At 42.3% G+C, this 23485-nt stretch overlaps 1 protein-coding gene across 1 annotated transcript in view; it reads right to left on the bottom strand.

Annotated features, from left to right (window-relative positions):
* VPS53 (VPS53 subunit of GARP complex) overlaps positions 1-23485 on the bottom strand; it is a 108136-nt gene that overhangs the window by 36896 nt on the left and 47755 nt on the right. The window contains exons 12-14 of the mRNA XM_075264882.1: positions 14075-14173; positions 10304-10398; positions 1748-1990 (exon numbers count right to left, since the gene is read on the bottom strand). Coding sequence (XP_075120983.1) covers positions 1748-1990; positions 10304-10398; positions 14075-14173 — 437 coding nt within the window. The remainder of the gene's footprint in view (positions 1-1747; positions 1991-10303; positions 10399-14074; positions 14174-23485) is intronic.

Consider the following 23485-nt stretch of genomic DNA (forward strand, 5'->3'; position numbering starts at 1 on the left):
ATTAAATCAGGGCTACATAATTCTAAGAGGAATGAAGAGTACGACTGTTAGGAAGCACACAGATCAAGGTAAACCTGGGAAATGTAGGTTTAACTAGTAAGCAGTCAAATGCTTCATTGTAAGGACTGTCCCTTTTGGCCATTGCAAGCCGAAAATGTAATGGCGCTATTGGGGTGGTGATCTTGAACTAGAGGGTGCATAAGAGGAGGGTGAGGTCAAAGGTACAGTGCAGATGGATCTTATTGTCAAAGTATTTAGAAGTTGTATGTTTAGAAAACCTCTTTAAGGCTCGCTACTTATATCCCTCTCAATCTATTGTCAACACTTCCAAGTGAAAACTTCTCCCTGGTGCCAGTTGCCGAAGTCAGTGGTGGACAGGTGCAAACTTGCAAAAATGGTGTTGATGCAATAGCTGATGTATATTAGTCACAATACACTGGAATGGATTTCCCTTTGTTAGTTTTACAAATTTAACAGCGTTTAGTTCATTAGTTCATTTGGAAGCTTAAACTAGAATACCTACAGCAAAATAAAAATGATGGAGGTTTAGCAGTACCCAGCCCAACTACAAGACCTAAGGTTGAGATCGGATGGAGGACTTGTGTACTACAGGCAACTTAATTGTAGATTATATTGGAAGTTTCTTTTTTCTATGTTGGAGCTCTGGGAGCCTGTCGGAATTGTTCTAAACTGCAGCTTTTATACCCGGTCTGGGACAGATGGAAGTCACTTATGGACATGATAGGTCAAGTCTCATGTTGTTCTTGATATACTGTCTGTCGGACACGGACATTACCAAAAGGATCATCTCCTTCCTCAACAAATGTTTACTCTGTTCTAAACAAAATAAATTCCCCCTGGGTGTCAGAACCAAGTGGCAGAATAACAGTCTAACAGATAAGCAATGGGGTGATATACTTGATTTCACACCTATTGTTTTCGCTCTGTGACGCACAGAGATTCTTCCAACTACTTCTTGTTTAAAGAACATTGAAAATGCCAGCTCTGCTTAATTAAATGGCGGATCAAGTCGGGTCACCATGTTGCAAAATTTAGCTTTAATACAAACATATCCTCAATACTTTGCTTCTAGTGGACCTCAAAATCAACGATAATGTGTTTGCTTTTTTGTGATGCAAGATCTAAAAACTGGAAGTGTTTATTATTTATATCATGTACTTCTGCACTCTAAAGAAGTAAACCATTTAGCAATTAAATGGACAGATATGAATTCATTGGTGTTCATTGAAGCAGAATTGATGGGAAGCCCCAATTCAGGTAAGTGCATCAAGTGCAGCAAAATCAGCCCCAATTCAGATGCAAACTCTGTTGTGTGCATGAGGGCTAAGATTTTGAGTCACAACTTTGCTGCAGTGGCAAAGTGTGCATGTATGATACATTACCACTGCAAGAGAAGTGATGTGGACCACCAGAGTGACACTGCTGGATATTTTTTTTTTTTTGTTAAAATAAACATCCCCTTTAAGTAACAAACAACATCTGTATGGCACAAATTTAGATGTTCTGGGTATGTACGGCATTGTTATATTGTTAATGCTTGTTATGCTAGGATGCTTTACTGTTAATTCAACACAGACTGAGGTTTACAACAAATACGCATTATTACTCTAAATCGGAAAATGGATGAAGCACAACATAATCTACTGCAGCATAATATACTTCAGAGCTTAAGAAAAGCAGAAAGGTTTAGTCATTTAAATATATTTGTTTATTACAATGAACTTACTTGGGTAGGTTACCTGACAGAATCTTCCATGCATATTCTCGTAGGTACTTCTGGAATATAGTGGTGAGAGCAATCATTGGTTCCCCAGTGCTTAGCTGTGAGCACTGCACCATACACTTCTTGTAGTAGACAAAAAGGTCAGCACAACTTGGAAGAACAGCCCCTGCGTCCTCAGAAGTTGATTTTGGTGGACCCTGAGCCTTGAAATCTCCAACAAAACGATCAATTAACTCACCCAGGTTCCTATAAGCACAAAAATATCAAGTCTTCAGAATAATTGTCATTAACTGTAGTAAAATTAAGTAAGAGTACTAAATGCATTACCACAATGGGAGAGGCGTTTTGATTATTTAAATTATTATTAAAATTATCGTGACACACAGTTTTCCTGGTTTCCGCCAGGTTCTCTGGTTTCCTCCCACACTCCAAAGACATACTGATAGGGAATTTAGATTGTGAGCCCAATATGGAACAGCGAGTGAATGTCTGTAAAGTGCTGCAGAATATGATGGTGCTATATAAGTGAGCAAATAAATAAATATATACTTAATCTAACTATACCTTCATTAGGTATGAGGTATGAAGTCAACCTGACCTGGGTGGACCAGGTCCCCCAAGAGCCTGTACGCAAAGAGCTTGGCATCCGTATTGCAGAGATGGGGTGATAACTAGGGCACAGCTCCTGGTCTGTACCCTCCTTAAGCAGCATGACAATATGGGCTTGAAGAAAGGAAGGGGAGAAGGGACTGTCTGGGTAAGCGACATTAAAGGAAGAGGAAGGGGGCAAGATTGGGGTGTAGGCCTTGTAAAAGTGGGCAGAGAAGCCATCTGGGCTGGGCCTTTTACAGGATGCTGGAAGGGAAATAGCCAACACAATTTCCTCGCTGGTAAAGGACTGATCCAGTTGGAAGGTCATATAAAGTATGATAGTAATCCCTAAAGGTGGAAGCAATGTTTTCAGTGAAATGGACAGGAACACCAAGGTAAGTTTTGATGAAAGTGATGGAGGACTTTTGATGCTCCTTCACGACTCAAGCAAGGAGGAGTCAGGCTTTAATGCCCCATTCATAAAACATGTGGGAGCCAATATAACAGATTCGTTGGTGCATATGCTCAAGTAATTGAAGTAATTAATGGTGGGTGGCAATAAGTGTGTGGAGAGTATCCTGCTGCAGGGATTGTTTATACTGGGTGTCAAGCATACCCAAAGGGCACAAGAGAGATCAGAGTTTGGCGCTGGCTTCAGCCTTTTTTTTCTCCGAGAGTCATGCTTGATAAGAACTCCCCAAACTACACATTTTTAAAGAACGTGAACTCTTTTGTATCTGGATGAAGAATAAGCCAGGAGTCACTCAGCTGTAGGGAACATACCCTCTTCCTATGGGCATTGAGTCTATTGTAGGACAGACAAGTCTTACCTGAGGAGAAGTCGAGTAGAGGGTTAAGATTCACATTGAAATTCCCACATAAAATCAGTTTGCCCTGGCAGAATGATTGCAACTCAGACAGAATATAGAATAGGAAGAGTACTTGCTTAACATTAGCAAGGATTTAAATGGTGTTGTAGATCTCACATTTAAATAAAAAGATACTTGGCATTGGGGTCAGCAAGGGTGTCCAGTATCACATCTTATGTAGAAGTACATGACCCTCATGAAAATGCATTTCTTAGAGACAAAGAACCTGGTCTTTGTGTTTAGAAAAAAACCTGGGAACATATCTCAGGGATATTCAATTCCTTAACATTAAAAGAAGAAAGGATAAAGGCAGACATGGAGTTAAAGCAACAGGGAGGAAAAAGGATATTGAGGAGAAAGGTCGAGGGAAGATAATTAAAGGGGGAGAGGCGAAAGAACAACAACAAGAAAAAAGGCAAGTCAGACACCAGAGGAAAGCTAAAAAGAGAATGAGACAGTATCTCTGATGGTGTATCACACTAAGTGTACGCTGTATACCTATGTGGGGGGAAATTGGAAGGCACAAAGGCGTACAAACAGGCAACAATAAGGACAGAAGGATCATCTGAGCTAGATCCGTAAATGCCCAAAGTAGGGGAAATGGAGAAGCATGTCTGCGACAAGGGAAATAACTGAGTAATGTTGCAGAGTTAGAGTTAAAGGGAAAAAGAAGGAAATTGGTCCAGTAGGGGGCCAAAAAGAAAACAAAGGATCACAAAGTGTGCCCCAAGAAGGTCCAATGGCTAACAATTAGCCTGAGGGATTCAGGTAACTTCTATGTCTACATCGTTAGTTTGGTGGTTAAGGAACGCTGGGTCTGGAGTTATCAGTGTCACTGGACGGAGGACGTTGGCGAGGACACAACAGGTCATTCAGGAGGGTTTCCCATTCAGACAATTGCAGTGGTGGCAAGTCCAGTACTAGGAGAGTAGTTCGCCACCCCTTCCAATAGTCCTCACTGAAGCATCTGTCCCTATCCAGTTAAAAGTTTGATTTCCAACACCTCATTCAAGACGGAATTTATAAAGCGCTTTTCCATGCTTTATTAATCCTTTAAGTACATGACCTAAGAACATCTTAAAAACAAGACACCATTTTTCAAAACTGACACAGGTCACTCGTGTGGTAATAATTTCAGAATGCTTTAATTTACCCAAGTGACTTTGAGGCTAAGGCCCCACTTTGCGGAATACAGAAGAAATACAAAACTTTTTTCCACCACAATGTTTTTCATTGCGACTCTTTGCAGATTTTCTTCCATTATTAATCTATAGAGAAAGTGCAAGCATTTCTGCAGGTAAATTTGGCATGCTGAATTTTTCAAAAATGCATGTGTTTTTGTATACGCAGCGTATCCACAGTGTTTTTTTCCGTGCAATGTGTGGATAGGATTAGCCAGAATGTTATTCACTTTGCTGGTACTGTAAAATGCAGTGTTTTTTTCTGCTGCATTTCCACATGAGGCTTTAGCCTGACGCTGGGTTCACACTAGCGTTCAGCAGTCCGTTCTCAGCTTTCCGTCTTCTACATGCAGACCGGCCGTGAGCGCCGGTGAGCGTTTTATGCTCTCCGTCGCGAAACCGTTTTTTTTAAACCGGACACAAAGTACTGCATGTCCGACTCTGTGTCCGATTTTAAAAAAAAAACGTTTTTGCAGCGGATAGCATAAAACGCTCACCGGCGCTCACGGCCGGAGACTTTTCAAGCCCATTCAAATGAGTGGGTTTGAAAGAGCCCTGCAGGTTTCCGTCTCCTACCTCTGTTTTGTGCAGGAAACGGAAACCTGCAGAACGGAGACCGGGTGGGCGCAGATGTGAACAAGCCCTGAGACTGTTTTTTTGTGACACATAATTTCACCTACATTTTTATGTTATGTGCCCGATGATTAAATCCATCTGCTTGGTTATTGTTGGGCTGACAAAATTCTAACATGGGGTTATTATATTGGGGGAGTTCCAATCTGAAGAAAAAGGTTATGGAAAGGGAATGGGGAAGAATCAGGGGGTGCTGTACTTTACTGTGATCACCATGATTCATGAATTTTTTTACATACCAACATAAAATGAAAAAAAGGCACAGCAGAATATATTCCCACTATACTATATACTATGAAAGGGACATAGTGGCAGATGAGTAACATGTATGTACAACAGATACGCTCTTTTGTACAGGTTAGGTTCACATCTGCGCATGGGTCTCCGTCATTCGGATCCGCTAGAACTGAAACCAGTGTAGAGATTTTCAGTGCTTGCACCTAGCCTTAAAGACGGCATAAACAAGAAGTCACAAGGACAACCTGTCATAGTAAGGCCAGAGTTTTCACATGGGCAAGCAAGAGCCCAAACATCATGAGGCATGAGTAAGCTGTTCCTTTTATTAAGTTTGGTATTCTGCTAAAAATAAAGGATCAGTGAGTAAAAATGTATAAAGTCTTAGTTTTATTTTCTTGTTAAATCAAAGTGGTGCACCCTCCTGCTATGAAAAAAATGTCTTTTTCCACATTGCTGAGTTAGCAAGAACTTAATGGATTCGTTTTCCACAGACAGGGAAAAAAAAACTTGTGTGGAAAGAGATCAGTCTGAACATCTGCATTTAAATAAAAAACACACTTAGTTTTACACATTTCATATTAGAGTTTCCCAGCTAGTAAGGACAACATGCTGTTACTGCCTGTCATAAAAGCTATAAAAAAAAAATGGAGAAAATAGCTTGCTGAGGAATTTTAGCTAGATGCAGAAATTCACTACTTCAAGTGCATGTAGAATAATTATAGAAAGATCATAAAGTACATTAAACATGTACTTGCTTGGTGGCTGGCATCCATTTTCACTTAGTAGAGTTTTCTTTTACTTTTCTCTAAAGAGAGCATCTGGTTCAGAAAACTATTTTTAAATGCCCTTTAAAGATATCACTCACATTCATGATCAATTACCTGGAGAAGGGATCAACTAAAAAATGCTTCCTCTCTAGAAAAACCACAAAAAGTCCATTAATTTCAATATGGATCATGAAATGCTCCACTTCACCTGTGGGAGTGCTGCAGGGAAACTGAACACATTGACATGTACCTCTGCAAATTAGAGATCAGCCCCTGGTGTCCATGCAACAACATACCCTGTGATCTGGGTTTTTTTTTTTTTTTTTTTTTTATTTATTTTTAATTTTTTTTAAATGAGGCCTATTCTAACTAAAAAGAGATTGCAGACAACCCCTTTAAAAAAAATATAAAACTGTTTTACAGTAAAAATGATTAAATAAAATGTGCTCTGAAACCAAGCCCCATACTTATTTTACAGTAAACGTGTATTATGTTTGTCGAACAATCAGCCCTTTAATGTCTCATTGCAGAAGCCATAAAAAAAAATTCCAGCAAAATAAAAAACTGGAGAATTAAACTGAGAGACCCACTTCAAAGCTGATAAGGATAGATATGAACGGATCTATGAGAGGGCCAATCCTCTAAAAGTCCCATCAAACACAAAGAATAATGTTGTCATGTCATGTTGTTAAAACAAAGTAATCCTCTTTAAAGCCTAACTAAACTTCTAGACAACTTTTGATTTTCTGACAGCACGTGTCATTAATAAATTTTAAAATATACTTTATACTAGGTTCACACTAGGGTTTGGCATAGCAGTTACCTGCTAATGTAGTCAGCCGAGTTTCCGCCCAAAAAATGCAGCCTGACCACAGCACCTTCTCCCAATCATTCTCATAATCATCCACATTGGCCAAATGAGACAAAAATTGAGCTCTTTGGCATTAACTCAACTTGCTGTGTTTGTAGGAAGAAAAATGCTGTCTATAACCCAAAGAACACCAACCCCACTGTAAAGCATGGAGGTGGAAACATTATGGTTTGGTGGTATATCTCTGCTAAGGGCACAAGACTACTTCACCGCATTAATGGGAGAATGGATGGAGCCATGTACCGTAAAATCCTGAGTGACAACCTCATTCCTTCCGCCATTAAATATGAGTCATGGCTGGGTCTTCCAGCAGAACAATGACCCAAAACATACAGCCAAGGAAACAAAGGAGTGGCTCAAAAAGAAGCACTTTAAGGTCATGGAGTGGCCCAGCCAGTCTCCAGACCTTATTCCCATAGAAAACTTATGGAGGGAGCTGAAGCTCAGAGTTACCAGGCGACAACCTCAAAATCTTAATGAATTAGAGATGATCTGCAAAGAGGAGTGGACCAAAATTCCTCCTAACGTGTTCACAAACTTCATCACCAACTACAAAAAAAAGTCTGATTTCTGTATGCAAAATGCAAATAAATTTATAAAATTTATACAATGTGATTTTCTGGATTTTATTTTTGATATTCTATCCCTCACTGTTAAAATTAACATACAAATAAAATAAAATTTTGGACTGCTCATGTGGCAAACATACTAAATCAGCAAGGGATCAAATAATTCTTTCCTTCACTGTATAACGGCATTATAAAACTGAGAAAGTTGCTTTTGGTGTCCTATAAATATCCCAGTGCTGACTAGTGATAAATCTGGAAATCATACAGGTAGAACTGCAGGATTTCACAGGAAAGAAATAAAATTTGTTAATAAAAGTATTATACAATATTTATTAATGACACAAAAACTGCCAGATAAATCAAAAATGAAAGTTTAGATACATTTTAATAAATTGGGAAATGGAAAGCTATTTTCTTAAAAACGTTTAGCTAAGGTTACAATTTTTTTTCAAGTTTAGGGTTCCTGCAAAGGATACACTAATGGAAAACATTTCTGATTCAGTGGAAATACATGTAAAGTCATGACAGGGTGTGGTGGGATTAATGAATGCTGGGATTACATTGGCTGGCAAGAAGTAAGACAAATCCCAGCAGTGTTGGCCCTACTAAGTAACCTAATGAAATGCAAAGCTCATTATTAGGCCCATTGCACAACCATGTGTGGGTTTTCTGGCCCTGATTGAATGGCACAGGCGGCACAATGGATGTCTTCCGTGTGCCACCCATGCATCGACCGTGTTTCTGTGGCTCCAACGCTGGACAGGAATAAGACTTTTCCTGATTTTTGTGGCCCAGACTGTCAGCCCGCACACTGACCCATGCAATATTCCATCATGTGCGTGGGTCGACAGAAATGAATGGGTCCGTGTGCTATCCAGGAAAAACCTGGATAGCACACTGACCTAGTCCAAGTTTGTGTGCAAGGGGCCTTAGTTCTAATTTGGTACCAGAGCCACTAAGAAAAGTAGACATACAAATGCTTAAAAAATAACTCTTTAGGCGGGGGCCTCACATTGCAAAAACACTGTGTTTTACAGTACCTGCAAAGTGGATAGCATTTTGCAGTAAAAAAAACAGCCTTTTCAAAAACATTCACGTTTTTGAAAAGCACAGCATGTCAATTATATGCTATTGTTTTCCGTATAATAGGGAGTGAAAGTGCAAAATCGCAAAGAAAAATGCTGCAAAAAACAAGAGTTTCTGCTGCATTTTTTTCCCCAGTGTTTTTGTTGTGCATCGCTACGTGAAGCCTTAGCTTTAAGAAGCATTTAGGGGAGAATTGCAATTGCATTATAGCAAAAAATTGCAAAAGAGATTCTTGCCACTGGCATTGTCACTGGCATTGCCACTGGCAGGGAGTTGTCTGGGATAATTGGAATACCCTACACCAGGGGTGCTCACACTTTCAGCGTGTGAGCTACTTTTTAGCTGACCAAGGCAGAAGATCTACCAGGGCGGGGCCGGGCCTGTGGGCGGGCCTATGGACAGGACCGGGCGGGCTTGTGGGCGGGCGTGGCTGTGTAAGTGGGCGGGGCCAGGCGGATCGTGACAGCAGGAGACAGTGGAGTTCTGTGGCTGCCCAGGGATCCCCGCTGTCTGCTTCTTCACAGTGCAGGCTGAGAGTTATTTCTAGTCACTGGCAGGCTAGGGCTGCGGTAGCCCCGCCTGCCATTGTCCGGAGATGACTCTTAGCCTGCACTGTGAGCAAGCAGACACCAGGGATCCCTGCATCCCGCGATTGACCCATACGTCCTTTGCAATCTACCAGTAGATCGCGATCGACGTATTGGGCACCCCTGCCCTACACTAATCTAAACACCCTTCCCCCTCCTCCTTTCTAAATAACGTTATTAATAAAAAATGTATATTTATCCATATCTCTGGGGTGGTCATGTGGCCGCCCCAGGGACATTTTCTGATTATCCAGTGCCGATCCGTTTCCCCATTTCTGGAAACAGATCATCACTACTATTTCCCCTCCTTCCGCCCATCCACTTCACTCATACTTACCATCCATGGCTTCTTCTGGTGAGATGGCTCCTCCCTCTGTACTGGCAGGGTGCACGCTCTTCTCCTCTTCTCCAAACAGTGTGCGTGCACTGCTGCCGTTAAATCAACTTTACTGTGTGTCCATGCATGCACAGTAGAGGTGACTCATTACTGGAGAAGAGCACGAACAAACACAGTACAGGAGAAAGAGGGGCTTCACAGGAAGAAGCGTGGAGGGCAAGTATGTAATATGGGTCAGGGGTTTTGCTGAGTAGGTAGGGAAGGACAGAATAGCTAGAGAGACAGGGAGGCGATGTATGGGAGGGGGAAGTGAGGAAGGAGGGGAGAGAGAGGTCAGAGGGGTTAGTAAGGAGGTTACACAGCAGGAAGCAGAAGGATGCAAACAAAATCAGGAGACATCAGGGGTCCCCAGAGACACCCAGAAATCACTCAAAACATGCTAAAAAATATATGGGTGTATTTATTAAACTATTAATAGCACTGCTAGACACTTTAAAAAAAAAAAAAAAAAATTGCCCGGAAAACCTCTTTAAGCCGTCCTTGCCACTTTATAAAAAGAGGCACGGCACGGAAATAGTATTGGCAGGGCCATTTTAGGCATGAATGATGAGCGAAATCAGATTAAACACCCGAGGATGCGATTAATTTTAGGATGAGGCATGCAGCAACTAATATATTAGGTGCATTTTCCAGTGAAATCTCATTTGAAAATACACAACATAACATTTATAGTGCAGAATAGTACGGAATTATACAAAGCTGATATAATACAGTTACATAACCAATGTTTAATCTAGGAATTCAAAATATAAAAAATAGTCTACTACTCACTTGTCTTGGGACTCTATGTAGACATAGAGATGGGGCTCAAAACACTTTGAAATTATGCCGTGAAATGGATTTTCTGGTGCTTTGGGTTTCTTTGGCTGTTAAAAAGTCAGAACAGTGTAAGAGTATGCATGGATATGACCCTTTCACACAGAAAATGTTAACACCCACTTATCGGTGTATTCATATTTGACAGGAGTAACAGGAATAGCAGAGCACAACTTTCTAAAAGTTCAGATGCTACAGATTTTCTATTTAATGAGGAATAAAATCATTTATTGAAAACAGGTGGTTAAAAAGGTGCAGGCAAGCAAAAAGAATTTAAGGAATCCATATTATTCATGTTTCTTTACCTTTTACTTAAAGGGGCTCTATCATTGGGAAAAGTCATTTTTAACTAAGCACATCCTTGCATAGCCTTTAGAAAGGCTATGCCACACCTACCTTTTGTATGTAAATCGACTCAGTGGTTTTTGAATGAGATCATTTTAATTCATATGCTAATTAGCTTCCAGCCAGCACAGGAAGTTCTCATCGTGCACCCTCTGCTATTCTCTACTATGTGTGTGTGCGAGCAGGGAGACAAGTCATCAGCAGCAGCCTGTGCTGTACACACACACACACACACGAGAGAATCACAGAGGGTGCACGATGAGACTTCTGGAGTGCACGGTGGAGGCTAATTAGCATATGACTAAAAATGTGCTCGTTCGAAAATACTGAGGCGATTTACATACAAAAAGTATGTGTGGAATAGCCTTACTAAAGGTTATGCAAGGAAGTGTTTAGCTAAAAATGATTTTTCCCAATGATAGAGTCCCTTTGAAGACCCTGAAAATGTAAGCAGTGCTTTCCAATGAGGGCTTATTACACTTTTGCAATAAGACTGACATGACTAAGACACCAATAAACATTAAAAAGCACCCGTAGTCTGCAAAACAGACAAAAATAGAGAACATTTGCAGAAAGATAACAGAAGTCTGTATGTGTCCATTAAAATCAATGTGTCAATGGGTAGGTATGCAGTCTATGCATAGCACAGGTGTGCAAAATACAGATGTGTGAATAAACCCTTAGGGTACATTCACACAATGTAATGTGCAGCGTGATCTGGCACATATACGGCGTGTCAGAGTTTGCGTGCTGTAAAAGCTCCCATTCATTTCAATGGGAGCTAGGGTCGTATACGCCACATTATTTTGCGGCCGCAAAATCACGGCCGCAAAATAATGCGGCGTATACGACCCTAGCTCCCAATGAAATGAATGGGAGCTTTTACGGCGCGCAAACTCTGACACGCCGTATACGTGCCAGATCATGCTGCATGTTACATCATGTGAATGCACCCTTAAGCTGTGAGGCTCCACGTTGTGGAAACACAGCTTTTTATGTTGCAGATTTTGCTGCAGTTTTTTGAGCCAAAGCCAGGAATCGTTTGAACAGAAAGGAGTAGTGTAAGAGCTTCCTTGATGTTTTCAAATCATTTTGTAGCCACTCCTAGGTTTGGCTCAAAAGACTGCAGCAAAATCTGCGCCGCAAAAGCAGCTTTTCCGCAATTTGGGGTCTCAGCCTTAAAGGGGTTATCTGTGTGGTTACATAGAGAGATAACAGTCAGGGCTTTATCAGCAAACTACAATTATCTGAACTGATTGTCCTGGGCAGAGCTGTAGATAATGATAGCAGACAGTGATGTCACTTGCCCTATCACACAGGTCCAGCGTTATGAAAACGCTCTTTAAACAATGGGAGGAATAATTTCACATAGCAGGCAAACAAAGCAGCATTTCTAAAGTAATATGTTTAGGAAAAACCTTCAATTTAAATAAGCTACCAGTATAGATAGGATCCTTGAAATGGGTATACCCCTTTAATCTGTCTCTGGGATGAAATCCAGATAAACTGATATTCCTTACTTGGAACATTTTTCTGTATTTTATAGGATCATGACATTTTTATTGGGCACAGTTACTGATGGTATAAAAGTCTAGTCAATTTATAGTCAACTTTATTCAGTCATATTTTCCTATTTCTACATGTGGTGATATCTTACTGTCATGCATCATACTTTTAACTTATTTCCCACACTGCACTGTGGCTGCCACAGTCCACTGGATCTTCTACTGAAAATACAAGTAGCACAAAGAAGCTCACATACAATCTTTAAGCAATACAGTACTGAAAATGTAATAGTGCAAGAGAAAACTAAATTGCAAAGCAAACGAAGGTGCTAGTCTAAGAAAACCTAGGATGACCCTGTGCTGTATGTGGAATTCACACATCAAACTGACATGTATGAAATTCCACAGTACTCTGTATAATAACCTCATCTGTACACCTACAGACTCTTTGACCATTACAAGTCTATTTATACTGTGTTCACAATGTATGCCAGATGGAATATAATGGATGGATTGTCTGACATTATCCCACTACATAAACCTATAATGGCGTATTTCATGGCTTCCACCTTAAATAAAAACAGTAGCACAAAATGTGTATTTTTCTGTATTTATTTTTTATTTATTTTTATGGATGCTTCTGTATGGAATGCATAGCCTACGCCACTATTCAATAGAGTTAAAAGAATAGCAATTTATAATAATCCAGTTGATAGCAAATAGTGTATTTCCCAGAAACATACAGGGTGCAAAAACATAGCACACTGCAAAAGCAGTGTTAATAGACTAAGGCTAGCTTCACATTTGCGCTTGGTGAACGCTTTGGGATTCCTTTTCCCATCCGGTTTTAAAAATTTGGAGAGAAAAGTCCTATGGGGTCTGCGGGTAATCGTTTTTAAGTGGATTGTGCTTCCGTTTTTCAGGTCCCCAAGAGGAACGGAAATCCAAGCGCAGATGTGAACCTAGAGTGTCTCTCACACACACACACACACACACACACACACACGTGAATATCAAGCTTAAAGGGATTCTACCATTCAAACCTCTTTTTTTGTGGCTAAGACGTCGGAATAGCCTGTAGAAAGGCTATTCGTCTCTTACCTTTAGATGTTCCTTAGAAATACCGGTTTTTACCGGTATGCAAATTAGTTATATGGCAGCGATGGGGGCGGGCCCCAGCACTGAAAATGCGATGGGGCGTCCCGACTGCAGCTCAAGAACACGATCCTGCGACGCCTCTATCTTCGGCTGGATCCTCCCCTTCTCTGTCGTCTTCCTCCTGCGTCACCTCCGATGCCTGCGCAGTTGGCTCTGCCAGTGAGATACCAGCAGAGCCAAGTGCGAATGCTGGCCGGCGGCCATTTTTGGGAGGCCTCTCCTGCATTGAACTACAAGAGCAGCCTCCCAAAAATGGCCACCGGCCGGCATTCGCAGTCGGCTCTACTAGTTTCTCACTGGCAGAGCCAAATGCGCAGGCGTCGGAGGTGAGAGAAGGGGAGGATCCAGCCGAAGATAGAGGCGTCGCAGGATCATGTTCTCGAGCGGCAGTGGGGATGCCCCCATCGCATTTTCAGCGCTGTGGCCCGCCCCCATCGCTGCCAGAGAACTAATTTACATACTGGTAAAAAACGGTATTTCTAAGGAACGGCGCGGAGGAGATCACATTTAAAGGTAAGAGACGAATAGCCTTTCTAAAGGCTATTCCGACGTCTTATCCAAAAAAAAAAAAAAAAAAAAAGAGAATCCCTTTAATTTAACAAGAATTATGACATCTTTTCAATAGTTTGGAATTTTTATTTTTTTATTTTTTTTTTAAATAACCAATTCAACCAATATACAGCAAGACAACAGGGAACGTAAACTCTGCCATACTCACTTTGTCCAGGTCACCATCTTTCTCCAGGGCAGCTTCTTCTAAGTTGTCATCATCTAAAAAGGGGTTAGTATTCACAGGAGGTTGAACTTCAGGCTTTTTCTGGAAAATAACATTACTAAATTATTACGTCTATTAAAATTAACTTCCACCTTCGATGTGCACCATAGTAAGCAAACACAAGAGAAACCAAATTTCCATAAGCCTCCACTATTGTTACAGGATACAGCAAAGATGCAGCATAATTCATCTTCACTGACACCATACTTACAAGCTCTACTGTACCCTATTTTCACTTTCCTATTTGGGTAGGACTTATAGCATTGCTCGTCCTCAATGTTCCTAGTTCAGGTTTCAATAAATAGCTTTAGCACGTGCATGAAAATTATTTTGTTTACTCTATCAATCATCATCATGCTCTCTTACAGCAAAATAAACACAAAATAAAATGTACTGAAACACAATTTAATTTACTGGGGCAAAGGTGCTAATTAGAGATGAGCGAACAGTGTTCTATCGAACTCATGTTCGATCGGATATTAGGCTGTTCGGCATGTTCGAATCGAATCGAACACCGCGTGGTAAAGTGCGCCATTACTCGATTCCCCTCCCACCTTCCCTGGCGCCTTTTTTGCTCCAATAACAGCGCAGGGTAGGTGGGACAGGAACTACGACACCGGTGACGTTGAAAAAAGTAGGCAAAACCCATTGGCTGCCGAAAACATGTGACCTCTAATTTAAAAGAACAGCGCCGCCCAGCTTCGCGTCATTCTGAGCTTGCAATTCACCGAGGACGGAGGTTTCCGTCCAGTTAGCTAGGGGTTAGATTCTGGGTAGGCAGGGACAGGCTAGGATAGGAAGGAGAAGACAACCAACAGCTCTTATAAGAGCTAAATTCCAGGGAGAAGCTTGTCAGTGTAACGTGGCACTGACGGGCTCAATCGCCGCAACCCAGCTTTCCCAGGATCCTGAATGGAATACACTGTCAGTGTATTCCCGTATACCCGATATATACCCCCGATACCCGTTCCAACGGTGTGCACCCCCACCTTCACCACAGAAATACCCTGCAAGTCCCCTAGCAATAGAATTGGGGCTATATACACCCACTATTTTTGCTACTGCCATATAGTGCCATTGTCTCACTGGGAATTCAAAGAATATATTGGGCTTACATATAACTTCAATTCCAGGGAGAAGCTTGTCAGTGTAACGTGGCACTGACGGGCTCAATCGCCGCAACCCAGCTTTCCCAGGATCCTGAATGGAACACACTGACAGTGTATTCCCGTATACCCCATATATACACCCCAAATCCCCGTTCCAACGGTGTGCCCCCCCACCTTCACCTCAGAAATACCCTGCAAGTCCCCTAGCAATAGAATTGGGGCTATATACACCCACAATTTTTGCTACTGGTATACAGTGCCATTGTCTCACTGGGAATTCAAAGAATATATGGGGGTTATGTGCACCCACAATTTTTAATACTGCTATACAGTGCCATTGTCTGACTGGGAATTCAAAGAATATATGGGGGTTATGTGCACCCACAATTTTTAATACTGGTATATAGTGCCATTGTCTGACTGGGAATTCAAAGAATATATGGGGGTTACGTGCACCCACAATTTTTAATACTGGTATACAGTGCCATTGTCTGACTGGGAATTCAAAGAATATATGGGGGTTATGTGCACCCACAATTTTTAATACTGGTATACAGTGCCATTGTCTGACTGGGAATTCAAAGAATATATTGGGGTGACGTGCACCCACAATTTTTGCTACTGCTATACAGTTCCATTGTCTCACTGGGAATTCAAAGAATATATGGGGGTTATGTGCACCCACAATTTTTAATACTGGTATACAGTGCCATTGTCTGACTGGGAATTCAAAGAATATATGGGGGTTATGTGCACCCACAATTTTTAATACTGGTATATAGTGCCATTGTCTGACTGGGAATTCAAAGAATATATGGGGGTTATGTGCACCCACAATTTTTAATACTGGTATACAGTGCCATTGTCTGACTGGGAATTCAAAGAATATATGGGGGTTACGTGCACCCACAATTTTTAATACTGCTATACAGTTCCTTTGTCTCACTGGGAATTCAAAGAATATATGGGGGTTATGTGCACCCACAATTTTTACTACTGGTATACAGTGCCATTGTCTGACTGGGAATTCAAAGAATATATTGGGGTGACGTGCACCCACAATTTTTGCTACTGCTATACAGTTCCATTGTCTGACTGGGAATTCAAAGAATATATGGGGGTTACGTGCACCCACAATTTTTAATACTGGTATACAGTGCCATTGTCTGACTGGGAATTCAAAGAATATATGGGGGTTACGTGCACCCACAATTTTTAATACTGCTATACAGTTCCTTTGTCTCACTGGGAATTCAAAGAATATATGGGGGTTATGTGCACCCACAATTTTTAATACTGGTATACAGTGCCATTGTCTGACTGGGAATTCAAAGAATATATGGGGGTTATGTGCACCCACAATTTTTAATACTGGTATATAGTGCCATTGTCTGACTGGGAATTCAAAGAATATATGGGGGTTACGTGCACCCACAATTTTTAATACTGGTATACAGTGCCATTGTCTGACTGGGAATTCAAAGAATATATGGGGGTTACGTGCACCCACAATTTTTAATACTGCTATACAGTTCCTTTGTCTCACTGGGAATTCAAAGAATATATGGGGGTTATGTGCACCCACAATTTTTAATACTGGTATACAGTGCCATTGTCTGACTGGGAATTCAAAGAATATATGGGGGTTATGTGCACCCACAATTTTTAATACTGGTATATAGTGCCATTGTCTGACTGGGAATTCAAAGAATATATGGGGGTTACGTGCACCCACAATTTTTAATACTGGTATACAGTGCCATTGTCTGACTGGGAATTCAAAGAATATATGGGGGTTACGTGCACCCACAATTTTTAATACTGGTATACAGTGCCATTGTCTGACTGGGAATTCAAAGAATATATGGGGGTTATGTGCACCCACAATTTTTAATACTGGTATACAGTGCCATTGTTTGACTGGGAATTCAAAGAATATATGGGGGTTACGTGCACCCACAATTTTTAATACTGCTATACAGTTCCTTTGTCTCACTGGGAATTCAAAGAATATATGGGGGTTATGTGCACCCACAATTTTTAATACTGGTATACAGTGCCATTGTCTGACTGGGAATTCAAAGAATATATGGGGGTTATGTGCACCCACAATTTTTAATACTGGTATACAGTGCCATTGTCTGACTGGGAATTCAAAGAATATATGGGGGTTACGTGCACCCACAATTTTTAATACTGCTATACAGTTCCTTTGTCTCACTGGGAATTCAAAGAATATATGGGGGTTATGTGCACCCACAATTTTTAATACTGGTATACAGTGCCATTGTCTGACTGGGAATTCAAAGAATATATGGGGGTTATGTGCACCCACAATTTTTAATACTGGTATATAGTGCCATTGTCTGACTGGGAATTCAAAGAATATATGGGGGTTATGTGCACCCACAATTTTTAATACTGGTATACAGTGCCATTGTCTGACTGGGAATTCAAAGAATATATGGGGGTTATGTGCACCCACAATTTTTAATACTGGTATACAGTGCCATTGTCTGACTGGGAATTCAAAGAATATATGGGGGTTATGTGCACCCACAATTTTTACTACTGGTATACAGTGCCATTGTCTAACTGGGAATTCAAAGAATATATTGGGGTGACGTGCACCCACAATTTTTGCTACTGCTATACAGTTCCATTGTCTCACTGGGAATTCAAAGAATATATGGGGGTTATGTGCACCCACAATTTTTAATACTGGTATACAGTGCCATTGTCTGACTGGGAATTCAAAGAATATATGGGGGTTATGTGCACCCACAATTTTTAATACTGGTATATAGTGCCATTGTCTGACTGGGAATTCAAAGAATATATGGGGGTTACGTGCACCCACAATTTTTAATACTGCTATACAGTTCCTTTGTCTCACTGGGAATTCAAAGAATATATGGGGGTTATGTGCACCCACAATTTTTAATACTGGTATACAGTGCCATTGTCTGACTGGGAATTCAAAGAATATATGGGGGTTATGTGCACCCACAATTTTTACTACTGGTATACAGTGCCATTGTCTAACTGGGAATTCAAAGAATATATTGGGGTGACGTGCACCCACAATTTTTGCTACTGCTATACAGTTCCATTGTCTCACTGGGAATTCAAAGAATATATGGGGGTTACGTGCACCCACAATTTTTAATACTGGTATATAGTGCCATTGTCTGACTGGGAATTCAAAGAATATATGGGGGTTATGTGCACCCACAATTTTTAATACTGGTATACAGTGCCATTGTCTGACTGGGAATTCAAAGAATATATGGGGGTTATGTGCACCCACAATTTTTAATACTGGTATACAGTGCCATTGTTTGACTGGGAATTCAAAGAATATATGGGGGTTACGTGCACCCACAATTTTTAATACTGGTATACAGTGCCATTGTCTGACTGGGAATTCAAAGAATATATGGGGGTTATGTGCACCCACAATTTTTAATACTGGTATACAGTGCCATTGTTTGACTGGGAATTCAAAGAATATATGGGGGTTACGTGCACCCACAATTTTTAATACTGCTATACAGTTCCTTTGTCTCACTGGGAATTCAAAGAATATATGGGGGTTATGTGCACCCACAATTTTTAATACTGGTATACAGTGCCATTGTCTGACTGGGAATTCAAAGAATATATGGGGGTTATGTGCACCCACAATTTTTACTACTGGTATACAGTGCCATTGTCTAACTGGGAATTCAAAGAATATATTGGGGTGACGTGCACCCACAATTTTTGCTACTGCTATACAGTTCCATTGTCTCACTGGGAATTCAAAGAATATATGGGGGTTATGTGCACCCACAATTTTTAATACTGGTATATAGTGCCATTGTCTGACTGGGAATTCAAAGAATATATGGGGGTTATGTGCACCCACAATTTTTAATACTGGTATACAGTGCCATTGTCTGACTGGGAATTCAAAGAATATATGGGGGTTATGTGCACCCACAATTTTTAATACTGGTATACAGTGCCATTGACTGGGAATTCAAAGAATATATGGGGGTTATGTGCACCCACAATTTTTAATACTGGTATACAGTGCCATTGTCTGACTGGGAATTCAAAGAATATATGGGGGTTATGTGCACCCACAATTTTTAATACTGGTATATAGTGCCATTGTCTGACTGGGAATTCAAAGAATATATGGGGGTTATGTGCACCCACAATTTTTAATACTGGTATACAGTGCCATTGTCTGACTGGGAATTCAAAGAATATATGGGGGTTATGTGCACCCACAATTTTTAATACTGGTATACAGTGCCATTGACTGGGAATTCAAAGAATATATGGGGGTTATGTGCACCCACAATTTTTAATACTGGTATACAGTGCCATTGTCTCACTGGGAATTCCACAAATAATTTGGGGATTCATTCACCCTACATCTCAGGCTCTTGCCATATTCACCCAGGTTGTCAGTGCTGCACCAGCTCGTTCCCAGACAGCTCGGCCCGAAAAACGCGTTACCTATATAGAGGATTTGGACAATGAAGACAACATGTTCTAAATCTAATGTCTGCACCTTCTCCAGAATTAAAATAAAGGCAGCGTTTAACTTTCAAATAGCACTGCACAAAGGAAGAGCTTATCAGCTTGTCTCATGACATGCTACTGAAAAGTTTCATTTGTGTATCTTAATGTAAATATAGTTGTATAAGCTTTTTGGGTTTTAGGCACTGCCAAGTTATTTATTACCACCCACTCCCTTATAATGATGATGACGCCAAAGTCACTGTGGGTGTTCAGAGCTCACAGCTTTGGGTGACATTTGTCTTGCTCTCTGTCGGTACCAGCTGTCTTTTTGGATACCGTAAAGTTATGTTGACTTTATTAACAGCTATAGAAGCTTTAGCCAGGTTGTGACGGTGTGTAACCCTAACAACACTAAGTGGGATACACATTAATAGTCAGTCTATGTACGCTAAACGTATCACTGAAGTAATTTTTTTTCCCTCTCCCCTAATATAAGAAAGGAACAGACATTAGACCTAGACCGGGGTTCGAGGCTTGAAAAAATCCAGTATTATTTGTTCTTCATGATGTGAAATATGTGTTGAAAAGCAACCCAAGATGAAGTCAGCCATGTGTGCCAGTGTGTTACTTGGCATGCCTTTGCTGGCCCCAACTGTAAGGGTCACTCTCCATTTCCTCCATTTTCCACTCCCCTTCACACCATTTGTGGTGAAGCAATGGGATGCACTGAAGTGCACCCTCTAGCCTCGTGTGGGATAGGGACATCAGATGCCACTCCAACCCCCTCGTCTTCCTCCGCCAGCCAACGGTGCGAAGATGAGAGGAGTGTGCTCTGAATGTTTTCTGCCTAGCAGAGGCTAGTTCTCACTTACGAAAATGGCCCCACTTTGACCTGTATATCAGGCACAATGGTGTAGGTTTCAAAGAAACATGGCACCAACAAGTTGGAAAACGTGGGCCATGCGTGGACCGTGTTTGAGTCTGGCAAGCTCCAGATCTGCTACCAGGTTCCAGCCATTATCACAGGCGCAAAAATGCCAGGCCCCAGGTGTAGCAGGGAAAAAAAAATGCCATCTCAGCCAGGATGGCATCCCTGACCTCGGAGGCACTGTGCTGTCTGTCCCCCAAGCTGATCAGTTTCAGCACGGCCTACTGACATCTCCCCATGCCAGTGTTACAGTGTTTTCCGCTAGTAGCTGGGGTGGAGGTTGCAGCTTCGTAGGGTTTCAGTCTACTCCTGCCATGAATTTTGGCCTGGGAGAGGAGATAGGCCACCCCAGTTTGCACCCGGGGAACAGACTCCACCACATTCACCCTGCCTGTCATTAAAGATAAGCACTGCAGCATCCCTGACCACAGGCGCTTGTCCATGTGTCGGTGGTCAAGTGGACCTTGCAGCAAAGCGCAGAGCTCTGGGCCCGACTGATGTTATGGGACACATGCAGGCGCAAGGCAGAGACAGCACACCAAGAGAAGTAGTAACGGCTAGGCCCAGCATAGGGAGGTGCCCCAGCTGCCATCTGCTGACGGAAGGCCTGGGTCTCCAGAAGCATAAACAAACACCAACATCTCCAGGGCCAGCAGTTTATCGATGAGGCTGTTACAGGCTTGGGCATGGGGGTGGGTTGTATTGTACTTCTGCCTGCAATGAAAAGCTTGGGAAATGTGGAGTGGCTGGGAAGAGGCGCATGATGGTGCAGGCCAAAAGGGCGCATGAGGGTGAACTCCCCAATGTGTCAGAGATAGGTGTGTAGGTGTCCTTGCATCATATACTTGCACCATATTTGGCTTTGGAAGTTAATTTTGTGCCAAAAAGTGGTTAAGACAGCGATCCCTCAGCTACTCCCGTTACACTGTCTATTGAAGTTACCATCTGTGGAAGTGGACCACCATTTCTAAGATCCCAAAGGAAGCAGGCAAGAGATGTGCAGTTCAGAAAAAAAGATGAGAAAATAAGTTTAGGCTGTAGAGCACAGAGGGATCGGAGAGGACAGAGCTGGTGTCGGCCAGGTATTCCCACAACATGCGCCTATACTTGTCCCTCCTGGTGACACTAGGCCCCTGAGTGGCAGTAATTTGTCCAGGGGGGCCATTAACGTGTTCCAGACCTAGGAATAAGTCTTCCAACAGGGTAGAGTTTTGCATGCCTTTGCTTCTACCCACTGTTTTTGCTGCTTAGCTTCCCTCCACATCTACTCTGCTTTCACCCCTAAACATCACCCCAGTTTATGCCTTTGCTTCTACCCAGGTTTTTTGTTGATTTAGCTTCCCTCTACATCTACACTGCTTTAGCCCCTAGACATCACCCCTGTCCATGTGGGGTCGGTGGCCTCGTCATCCACCAACTCCTCTTCCAATTGCGCACTGCCCCCTTACTGCAAACCGCACATGACCACAGCTTGCCTTGATGGCAACTGTGTCTCATGATCCCCACTTAGGTCCAGACAAGTCGGTGGCGGGTCCAAAACCCCAAAATTGGAAGGAAATGGCAGATGCTGCAGTATTTCTAACACCTGTTCCTGGTGCTCGGGCCTGGTCTGTGTTGTACCCTGCACCCTGCTTAACGCATCTGCCATATCCGAAGTTGTGCTGAGCGCATGCTAATGTTTCGTGTCCAGTGCAATGGATGGGATGGGATTTCACATAAGTCTGCCACCCATGGCCACTCATGGTTGAGCAACTGAGGGAGTTGACTTTGACGAACCCGAGGGTTTTGGAGTTGGAACTACATCAAAGGTCTGTGCTGCTCACACACTCTGCTCAACACATGATATGTTTAGTGCCAGCAGTGTGGAGACGTCGCACAACAGCCGTTGTTCCAGCAGGTACAGGCGTTGTAGGAGTGCATAGAGGCTAGCAGCGGCAACTATACACTTTAAAAACTATCCGCACAAGCGCCACACTTTCACCAGTAGCTCAGGAACATTGGGGTACCTTTTTCAAAAGATTAGCAGCAATGAGTTAAAAACGTGGCCCAGGCATGGAATATGTTGCAGGCTGCCAAGCTACAGAGCCAATCCCAGGTTACGGCCATTATCACACATGACAACATGCCTGGGCCCAGGTGCAGTGGCAAAAACCACATTGCCGTCTCATCGAGGATGGCATGACTCACTTTGTAGGCAGTGTGCTGTCTGGCCCCCAAGCTGATGAGCTTCAGCACGGCCCGCTGACGTCTCCCCACACCAGTGTTGCAGCGTTTCCAGCTCGTAGCTGGGGTCAATTTAACAGCGGAGGAGGGTGGTGTTTCAGCCCTCCTCCCAGGAATGTTGTGTGGGGAGACAAGTCAGGCCACCACATTTTGCGACCCGGTCCACGCCTCAACTACATTCAACCACTGTGCCCAAATTGAAAGGTAGCGTCCCTGTCCGCATGCACTTGTCCATTCGTAACTGGTCACATGGAACTTTAGGGCTAAGCGCTGAATTTAGGGACCGCCTCATGTTTGGGGGAAAGTGCTGGTGTGGACGGCACAGTGCGGTGGCGCAGTAGACACTCTGCCCAAAAAGGGCAGAGTGTCCCCCAGCCGGGATTCCAACATCTCCTGGGCCAGATTTCTTGAGATGAGGCCGTTGAAGCCTTGGGCATGTGGGTGGGTTGCGCTGTACTTTAGCATGAAATGAAAGGCTTGGGAGATGGGGAGTTGCTGGGAAGAGGCGCATGATGGCGCGGGCAAAAGGAGAAATGGCAGGAAAAGGTGAGGATAAGGGTGAACTCCCCAAAGTGT

Source organism: Leptodactylus fuscus, chromosome 2 (assembly GCF_031893055.1).
Source record: "Leptodactylus fuscus isolate aLepFus1 chromosome 2, aLepFus1.hap2, whole genome shotgun sequence".
NCBI classification, from domain to species: Eukaryota; Metazoa; Chordata; class Amphibia; order Anura; family Leptodactylidae; genus Leptodactylus; species Leptodactylus fuscus.